Source organism: Exophiala oligosperma, assembly GCF_000835515.1.
Source record: "Exophiala oligosperma strain CBS 72588 unplaced genomic scaffold supercont1.8, whole genome shotgun sequence".
In the NCBI taxonomy this organism is placed as follows: domain Eukaryota; kingdom Fungi; phylum Ascomycota; class Eurotiomycetes; order Chaetothyriales; family Herpotrichiellaceae; genus Exophiala; species Exophiala oligosperma.
This window is the reverse complement of record NW_015622825.1, coordinates 949,775-960,238: the sequence shown is the minus strand read 5'-3', so window position 1 is coordinate 960,238 and position 10,464 is coordinate 949,775. Positions and strand designations below refer to the sequence as shown.

Sequence of the window (10,464 nt, the reverse complement as noted above, 5' to 3'; positions counted from 1 at the left end):
GTGGTTTATCAGCCAGTCAGGTTACGTAATCCCCTCACCAGTCCTAGCAGAAGGGTTAATTATGGTACTGCAGAAAGTGACCAAAGTGCACCGAGTCCTAGATATCTAGGATGTTCACTTAATAAACTCAAGATAAATAGCAGTTACAAATAACGAACTCAAGATACCATTCGGAGAGGACTTGTGACCACGACACTCAAAATACTCAACGTACTTGTACACCAAGTCAATAATGATGAAATCTTTGTCAATTGAGTCTCGAATTATTCTTGCCCTTCCAGTTTCAGTCCTTTGAACGGTACCCAAGTACGCAGCAAATAATTTCCTCTCCTTGTGAGATATCGTCCAGCACTCGTCTCGACACGTACTGGTCTTCCTTCCACTTCCTTTGCCTTTGCACATCTCCACGGCCACCGGGAACTCGCCTCATCGAAAACCGTCATTGTCAATGGCCGATCCGAAATCTCGATCCTCAAAGCTCCGTTGTCGATCGGTCTTGCGCGTTGATCACCGAGGAAAACACTTCCCACGCCGCCTGGGCCATATCTTTGTGCTCCTGGTCCGGTACTTTATGCATTGAGATGGGCGGTGGCATTCCATCTGAGGAGCCACGGCGGCGACGGGTAGTCATGTCGACATGAATGACTGCCGCAAGACGATTCATTCGAGGAAAGAGGTTCTGCCGCAGTTGTTCTTCTTGCTGTTGTTTCCGACCGAATCTTGCCCTTGTGAAATTCATCAACGTCTTGGTGGAATCAAACGCCGCCGGATGACATGTCAAAACCGAGACTTCCGGCATGTGCAGATACAGCTCGACGCCTTCGACGCCCGACGAGCGAGCTCAAGAGACGCGTCGTTTGGCAAGGTCTGGAAAGACCTTGAGAAGCTGCGTCGTCACCGATCCACCGACAAGGCCTGCGGAGCCTACTGCGTTCCCCCGGCGACTACACGTTGCTGCTCGGCCCTGGAGGGAGGGTGCTCGGCCGGCTCGACCTGCCAACTCGGCGCAGTGGAAGTGGCAATCGAGGTAGGCTCTGGATGTCGTGCCTTGAGCTGCCATTTCGGGAGCCAGCTTCTGCGGTCGTGCTGGCAAGTCGGCGACACGGATTGGTTTTTAGTCCGATGCGCAGAATTGGACAAAGCCGATGTTTTCTCGGACCAGGTCGTCCCGAGACGTACTGTACAAGAGATGTTGACGGCATGATGTCTTCCTCCTTTGATATCATGTGTGCCATCGCCGCGTTTGGTATAGGCATCGATATCCCCAGGATCCGGTTCTTCATTCACCATGGCCTTTCTTAAGATATGGAATCCTTTTCACAAGAGTCGAGTCGCGCAGGACGAGACAAGTGTCATCTCGTGCACGCGAGAAGAGGTCGAGCGCAGCGAGTTTCGAGTGAGCAGTGATGCGAAAAAAGTAAAGTCAAGACTGAATTGAGGCTGCGGTCCTTGTAGAGCGTGATTACGTTTTGCGAAAACACTTCGGACTACAGGCACGATCTATTGTCGAGGTATTTTGGTGGTGACGGTGTCGCGGGATCGTCAGCAGAGTGCCGATGGGACTGTCCACACAACGAGCCGCAACAAGACGGTCTGCCAACTCGGTCGAGAGGCACATACATCCGGCACCAGGGCGCCGACCTCTCCGAACCAACCCCCTTGCTCGGCGACGTGGGAAAGTCTGCCAGGGGCACGACCCACGTCCGGGTGGTGACCTTTTTGAAGTGCTTGACACACCACGTCAGCCCAGCGTGACGAGTTTCCTGGCAGCTTTGAATTCTTGCCCCATCGCTTTTCGATGGTAAGAAGGTATTGACGTACCAACCACGGGAGCACCGGGTGACGGGGATTAAGGGTTATGTTCCGGAGAAAGTATCAGAGTTTTCAAAGCAGGCCTTTGCTCCAATAGACAGCTGGAGGAGCACGCTTGAAGGAATCGAAACCCACGTTCAGCGCCAATGTCATGAGGCCGGTTAGGTGTAGAGGTCACCCACATAACATGTTCGAGGGAATCCACTCCCTGCGCCCGACGGGCAAGGTTTTGTGAATTGGTGACTCGAGATCACCAAGTGATTATCACCACTATGTTCGAAACCCACATTCGACGCCGATCCAGCATGGATCTTTTTCGTCATGGGGCCCAGTAGGTGTACAGGTTGCCCGTATTGTTCGAGGGAATCCGCTCCAGGTGTCATAACTACCTTTGTATGACTCACATGGCTCTAGAACATGTGATGCCTTGCTACTTATTTGTTTACTCCCGCATCACTCATATTTACTCTCGCATCATCGCAGCGTTCCTCGTACAACACCACCAATACTCCCATTTCATAACACCACCAATACTCCCATTTCACAACACTTTCCATCACACCACCAATCAACCAACTTCTACGTCAGAGAACTCGTCGATCAAGACCTACATGCAAGAAGGTCTCTGACACGTCTACCTGAATTCTCGCCGCCTCCAGGCCATCTACCAAAGCGGGACTAACTATTTCTCCCTGCTATACCAACCCTGGCTTCCCTGCACCGGTCGGAGCTACTCACCCACCTCCACAATCCCAGATTCCTGCACCGGTCGGAGCTACTCACCCACCTCCACAATCCCAGATTCCCTGCACCCTTCAATGGGGATTGAGTCTTTGGACGACCTGATGCTTTGGAAAGGTTCTGTCAACCCAGGGACTTTGCAACACTGCAACAATCAATACAAAGGCGACAACAGAGGCCCAAAATACCTACCACCGACCAAGTGGCCGGGAGAGGCTGTCCCAGGTCTTCGCCAGTGCTTGGCAAGAAGGGAGCAGCAAGATCAGGCGTAAGGGAACAAAAGAGACTGGTGAGGTTGACGAGGGCCGAGATGCCAAACAACCTCGACAGAGTCGTCAACGTGGTTGGCAACAAGGACGGCGTCATGAAACCTCGCGGCCTTTTGGTTTTACGCAGGCGGTCGACGTCCTTCTTTTCAATACCTACCATCGACCAAGTGGTTGAGAGAGGCTGTCCCAGGTCCTCGCCAGTGCTTAGCAGGAAGGAAGCAGCAAGATCAGGTGAAATGGATCAAAACGGCCTGGTGAGATTGACACAAGGATCTCGCCGTCAACAACCTCGACAGAGACGCCGCCCACGTTGGCAACAAGGACAGCGTCATGAAACCTCGCGACCTTTTGATTTTACACAGGTGGTCGACGACGTTCTCCTCATATTCCTTTTTACCTTCCTGGGTGACCTCATGGCCACGGTCCTGAACCGTTTCATTCTCATATTTCTTTTCCCCTACTCAGGACGCTCACCATCACCATCAAACACCGAATTCTCCTCCTCCTTGACACAATCAGTGAAAGAGAAGGAAAAGCAAAGCGGGAGTACAAGGCGGAAAAGATTAGAAAGTTGCTTAACTCCAAAGGACGGCATGGACGTCTTCGCACCCTACTTCAGACGGGCTGTCACGTCCAACGTGTCTAGACTTTATGTTGAACATCCCGCCGTCAAGAGGGACGCTCGCCCTCACCATCAGACCTGAGGCGCAAACCCCGACTTCTCTGGTCGTTTGGCCAAATCCATGTCCGAATATCCCACCGCCGAGAGGGGCTTCCATAAAGTTGCCGCATACAAGACCCCGTTTTCAGAGCGGGCACAGAACCAGATACAAAGACGCCAGTGTGATTAGCAACAAGGACGGCATCATGAAACCTCGCGGCCTATTGGGTTTACGCAGGTGGTCGACGTCCTTCTCATATTCCTTTTCCTCTCCTGAGTGACCTCATGGCCACGGTCCGAAACCGTCCCCTTCCTGAGACGCTCACCCTCACCATCAAACACCGAATATCTCGTCGGCAAGAGAGTCTTTCACATGGGGATACCGCATACAAAACCCCAGTTTCAGAACGCCGCACAGAACCAGATACAACGCGTACAACGCGAGTATCTCCAAAAAAGCTCAAGTGGAGCATGGAGGCTATCCCAGGTCTTCGTCATTGCTTGACAGGAAGGGAGCAGCAAGGCCAGGCGTAAGGGATCGAAAGCGACTAATGTCTAGACCTTCACCGGGGCGTACTCGCATCCCTCGGTATATACATCAAACAACCTCACGGACGATGAGATTGGCGAGGATCGAGATGCTAACAACCTCAACGCCAACCGCCTTGGTAACAAGGACGACGTTACGAAACCTCGTCACCTCTTAGCTTTATGCAGGTGGTCAACACAGTCTGGAACTGTTTCATTCTCATGTTTCTTTTTCTCTTCTCGGGACGACTCATCCTCACCATTAAACACCGAATATCTCGCCGCCAGGAGAGGCTTTCACGAGATTGCCGCATATAAAACACCAGTTTCAGAACGCCGCACGGAACCAGATACAACACGAGTATCTCCAAGAAGCTCAAGCAGAGCATGGAAAACAAGGCGAATCTGATGCCGACGAAGACTGGGAGCTGAAGAAGACCACCTCAGCTCAACGAGATAATGGGGTTAACGAGGACCGAGATTCTAATAACCTCAACAGAGACGGCCAGCCACCTTGGTAACAAGGACGACGTCATGAAACCTCGTCGTCATTACTTTTACGCAGGTGGTCAACACGATCTAGAATTGTTTTCTCTTCATTCCCCATTCCGACGAAGACTGGGAGCTTTGAAGAAGACCACCTCAGCTCACGAGGTATGGAGGTTTTACCTTGACCTCATATCATTCTCGACCAATGGCAGAGAGAGACTGTCCCAGGTCTTTGCTAGTGCTTGACAGGAAGGGAGTGGTAGGAAGGAAGCAGCAAGATAAGGCGGAAGGGATCGAAAGCGACTGATGTCTAAAAGTTCGCCAGAGCGTACGATTGACAGGAAGAGAGCAGCCAGATCAGGCGTAAGGGATCGAAAGCGACTGATGAGGTTGACGAGGACCGAGACGTCACCAACCTTGACAGAGACGCCAACCACGTTAGCAATAAGGACGGCGTCATGGAACCTCGCTACCTCTTAGTTTTACGCAGGTAGACGTCGGATCAACCACCACTGGCATCGAGACTACACCCTCTTGAGACCATGACTACCGTCACTACTGACACCACTCCGATGACCATCACTGTTACCGGAAGCAGCACTAGCAACAGCAACAATCCGCACCAGGCAGAGTCGGACGTCACTGTGCAACCTTCATCTTCTTGGATAGACATGGTCCATGGGTAGGGGCCCCGGGAGAGGATCAGAGTCGGAGACGAGGTTTTCATCCTGGACATGCTTGGCAACAGCATCATGTCTACCGACAGTGAGTAAGATCAGACGCAAGGGATCGAAAGCGACAGATGTCTAGAAGTTCGCCAGAGCGTCCTCGGTACAGATATCAGATAACCCCGCGGACGATGAGGTTGGCGAGAACCGAGATGTCAACAACCTCAACAGAAACGCTAATCATCTTGACAACGATTTCAACTGCCGGTGTCCGCATATTCTCGAAGTGCAGGCTGCGGCCAGATGAATATCTATGGTGGAAACGATGAGATTGGCGAGAACCGAGATACCAATAACCTCAACAGAGACGGCCATCCATTTGACAACGATTTCAACTACCGGTGTCCGCATATGGCTGCGGCCAGATGGATGTCTATGGTGGAAATGATGAGGAGAACGCAGAGTTGCGAAAGCTCCTGGCGACCTGGACGACGCCATGAAACCTCGCCGCCCTTTAGGGGTTACACAGGTGGTCGACACGGTCCAGAACTGTTGTCGAGGCCGCGAGGACGAAGCGCTGTACTCCATGATCAAGCGAGAGTTTATGCAAGTTTATGTAACACCCAGGAGCGCCACACTTTTATGGTTTGTATTCACACTGGAAATCAAAATCAAGGGGACTTTTACCATGCAACACCCAGGGGTTGTCAACAGTCCTCGCCTCCAGGGGGTAGAGGAATGAAGCACAAAGGCCGGGCCGTCTTCACAGTGATGAGCGGCGCTGGTGAACATATGGCAACTACAACGGCTGCGGCTTCAGCAGCTGAACGAATCTACGGAGTACTCTTCGATGAGAAAGAAAGACGGACGTCTGGAGCCGTGCAACGAGGACGAAGCACTGTACGCCATGGTTAAACGCATGCAACACCCAGGAGGGCCACACTTTCATGGTTTGTATTCAAAATCAAGGGGGACTTTTACCCTTTGGTTCTACTGGAGACTTCTGTTGTCAACAGTCCTTTGCCTTGGTGCAATTGGGATTCTAGCGGTGAAGAAAGACTTGAGATGGGAGCTACTTTTATTTCGGACACAACAACAACAACGGATTCCTTCGCACTAGCATCAATGAATTCCGAAGAACGCAAGTCGGTTTGTACCATGTCACGAAGCAGAGGCAACGGCTCAGTGACAAAACAAAAGATTTGGTAGCTCTGGGCAAGTATCCTCTGGTGAGGGCTGGAAACGTGCTGGCATGATTGACGGTGTCACTGTTGGTCTCAGTCACGTGCGCCCAAGTCACGTACAAGGATGAGTCTTGGCACCGCCGAATCACTGCCTCATAGCACTTGGCCTGGTTTTATTTTTACATCGCATCCTTTCATAGAGAATGATATCAAGTGATTCAAGTCTGTTCATTCATCAGTCACGACTATGCGTTTGAAATGATAGAATTCAGTACGAAGGAGGGCTAAACTAGGAGTTGAGGCCGCAGCGCGCAGTATTGTGTGTGCGCGCAGGCCGAGGCACCTCCCGAATAGGACTAGCGCAGTAAGTTAGGCAGCACTAGTCACATGATCAGCATCCTGACAGACGGCGAAGGCTCCTTGGGACAACCTCGATGCGTTGAGAAGCGTTGGAAGGGTTACAAGTTTCGCTTGTATGGGAATTGTAGAGATACAGCTTGCTGATCAGCTGCTTAGCTACCCATAGCCCTACAATAGCCAGCCATGAAGCCTTTAGATCCCGCCTGACTCTACATATGACCTGATCATGTGACTGGTATTACCTACTTGCTGCACTAGTCTTATTAGGGAAGAGCCTCGGCCCGCGGCGCACACACAACGCTGCGCTGTGACCTCAAATCCTTCGTACTAAATTCCGTCATTTCAAACGCATAGTCGTGAGATTGACGAACTGCACTAATTAGTCACATGATCAGGATCATGACAATATTTCTTCTCGTCAGTCGAGGAGTTTTTTTTGGCCTGTGATCATATTCAGCCTAACAGACAATCCCAGCCTGACGGACAACCTCAGCCTAACCGTCAATCCCAGCCTAACCGTCAATCCCAGCTCGGACTGATCGAGTGTTCAGCTGGTACGTTTACCCCTCTTTCTCTCTCTCTCATGTTTGCTAACCCATGCCGATGGCCCACACACCGCTTCCGCTCTACGGACGTGGGAGAGAAGGGAGGCCACTCTGACACACGGAAACCCCCTTGCAGCCCTCAACACTTTCACCAAAGAGGTGTTTTGCGGTGAGGCAGACTAGCATGCTGGTCCCCCTGCATGCAATGTGGGAAATGAGGAGGCTTGACGGAGACCCATTCGCAGTTCAGCTGGCAAGCAAACCCCCCCTTGCAGTCCCAGCACTTTCGGGTCGATGAGGCGTTTTGCGGTGAAGCAGGCTGGCATTCTAGCCCCCTGCACAAAACACATTACACATTTCGGCCTCTGCATGCAATGTGGGAAAATGAGGAGGCTTGACGGGGACCCATTCGCAATTCAGCTGGTAAGCAAAACCCCCTTGCAGTTTCAACAGTTTCGGGTCGTAGAGGCGTTTTGCGGTGAGGCAGACTAGCATGCTGCCCCCCTGCACAAATCACAAATCAGCCTCTCCTTCTCCTCGGACAATGTGGGAAATCATCACCTTACTGTCTGTCTGCCTTGATCGCAACTCCACTTTACCTGTTCCATGCGCAAGAAAACGGCACTATTAGCTGCACCCTTTCAACATCCGGACTCACCATCGCTTTCTGTTCTGCCTCGATCACAACTCCACTTTACCTGTTCCATGCACAAGAAAACGGCACTATTAGCTGCACCCTTTCAACATCCGGACTCGCCATCGCTTTCTGTTCTGCCTCGATCATGAACTCCACCTCGCCTGACTGCAGGCAAGGGGGGAAACAGGCAACCATCAGCTGCGCCCCTTCAAACATCCGTACTATCTTCGTTACCTGTCACCATTCTCACTGCCATTCCCCTCTTCGGAGTCAAAAGAACTTTCAGTGAGGCTGCCTGAGCTCGAGTACCCACGTCAGATATCTCTCTCCTCCTGCATGCATGCATGCATGCGTTGAGACAAAAGGAGTAGTGATCGGATACACCGAGTTCTACAACCTCACTCTTTCGCTGCCGCTGCCGTCATCACTCGGCCGACACCTTTGGTAACCCACTCTTTCGAGTCGATCACTCTCATTGAGCGTCGAGGTAGGCTCGAGTACCCACCTCGGATGCCTCACTCTTCTGCTTCATGCCATGCATGCACGAGACAAAAGGAGGCACGATCGGATACACCGAGTTCAGCTGCAGCATGTTTGCTTCTGGGTTGGGGTCCATGACTCACGAAGCATCACTCATTTCTCTTTCGAGTTAGTTCTTCTCAGTGAAATGTTTGGTCTGCCATTCAGATTCAGTACCACTCCTGCGGCATGCATGAGCGGATCCGTCAAGTGTTCAGCTGTCCGACAATCTCTCTCTCTTAGTGTACTGTCTTCCTCGATCATACACAGCGTTTCCGAACTCCCCGTCATCACTCAGCAATCAATTCTCTTTCGGGCTGAGACACTTGCAATGCAATGTTTGGTCCACCATTCAGATTCAGTACCACTCTTTCGGCATGCATAAAGGAACCTGTCGAAAATCCACCTGTCAGATATTCCCTCTCTTTTTCTCTCTCTTGATGTACTCCCTACCTCAATCATACCCGGCCTTTCCGGAAATACCGTCATCACTCAACAATCATTTCTCTTTCCGGCTGAGACATCGCGGTGAGAAAGTCTGGTCCGCCATTCAGATTTCAGCTCTTCTTCCTACGGCATATATAAACGGATCCGCCGAGTGTTGAGCTGCCAGAAAACTCTCTTCGCTCATTCTCCCTCTCTCTTCTTGGCTAGTACCTATTTCGACCAAATATTACCTTTTCTTACTGCATGAAAGGCAAAAATCAAGCTTGCAAAAGGTCTCATTCTCGGAACCGAATTCCCCGCGATGGTTTAGCTGTCAATCAACGCTCACTCATCCTCGTTGTCGTCGAATCTCACCCCATCAAGGGTTCAACTGTCAGTCAACGCTCCCTTATTCTCGTTCTCCGCCGTATCTCACCCCATCAAAGGTTCAACTGTCAATCAACGCTCTCTTATTATCGTTCTCGCCGAAACCGAACCTCATCGAGTACTTGAGCTGTCAGATTAACCTTTATCTCTCTCTCGTCGACTCTATTCTTGTCTCTGGCTTTTCCTGCTGCATAACCTTTGTCGTCACGACTTCTCAACATTACTTTTTTGGATCAAAAGCTTCACGGTGAGAATACCTGATGTCACATCCTGATCATTCCATTGCTGCATTGCTAACGGATGAAACAGATAGCTGGCGAACAGTTTTGTTTGCTGTCTTGAAAAGAGCGGGACCCATCGAGGGTTGAGCTGTCAGATTAAACCTCTCTCCTCCTCGCACATCTCTTTCTCTCAGAGGTCCATTGTCGAACTCTATCTCCGAGGTTGATCGTCGAACTCCATCTCTGAGGTTGATTGTCGAACTCTATCCCTCTTGGTCCTTCTGTCTACCTACCTTTGAATCAAACACAAACCGACTCGAAGGAGTCACTGCTGCAAAATGTTGGCGACACCAAAAGATATATTAACCCCCTTCTCCCTCCGACTTTCGAATCTTGCCACCATCTTCCTTTCTCATCACTCAGACTGGAACAACGAGATCTTCTCCAATGTTGGATCTCAAGCTGGCCCTCAGCCTTTTCCATACATTCTTCACCTACTACTTCGCCACTCTTGTTCTCTTCTTTGTGTTGCGCAACGTGGGACAGCTGGACATCAACCTCATCCAGCAATATCACGTCCGGGTTGTCAACACGGTTGTACGGATAGTACAACGCCTCCTCGACGACCTCGTACGTCCGATCGTACGAGGGCTTTTGAATACTGTACAACGATTTTGTACGTATTTTACGACCTTTTGTCTTTGAGAGAGAAGAAATCTCTCAACGACACCTCTTGTTGGCGACGAGTTGACGTCTCGTGGACGCTTCTCGTTGCTAACAAGTTGAACCGTCCTCCGCCCCTCCTCCTCCGGACATTCGTTGGCAACAAAGTCCAACAGCAATCTTTTGTTGCCAACGAGGGTTCAACAGCCAGACTCGTGGGCGACGAGGGTTCAGCAGCAAGCCCTCGTTGCTAACAAGTTGAACCGTCCTCGGCTCCTCCTTCTCCGGACTTTCGTTGGCAACAAAGTCCAACAGCAATCTTTTGTTGCCAACGAGGGTTCAACAGCCAGACTC

The 10,464-nt window shown here is 51.1% G+C and overlaps 2 protein-coding genes across 2 annotated transcripts; one reads left to right on the top strand and one right to left on the bottom strand.

Moving 5' to 3' along the window:
* Positions 1-472: 472 nt before the first annotated feature.
* On the bottom strand, positions 473-799 carry PV06_08312 (uncharacterized protein; the record flags this gene model as incomplete). Its single annotated transcript, XM_016409631.1, has 1 exon — positions 473-799. The coding sequence occupies one exon, from the start codon at positions 797-799 to the stop codon at positions 473-475; it is 327 nt and encodes a 108-aa protein (XP_016259939.1).
* Positions 800-2,863: 2,064 nt separating this feature from the next.
* Positions 2,864-3,526, top strand: PV06_08311 (uncharacterized protein; the record flags this gene model as incomplete). Its single annotated transcript, XM_016409630.1, has 1 exon — positions 2,864-3,526. One exon carries the CDS (start codon positions 2,864-2,866, stop codon positions 3,524-3,526), a length of 663 nt encoding a protein of 220 aa, XP_016259938.1.
* Between the last annotated feature and the right edge of the window lie 6,938 nt (positions 3,527-10,464).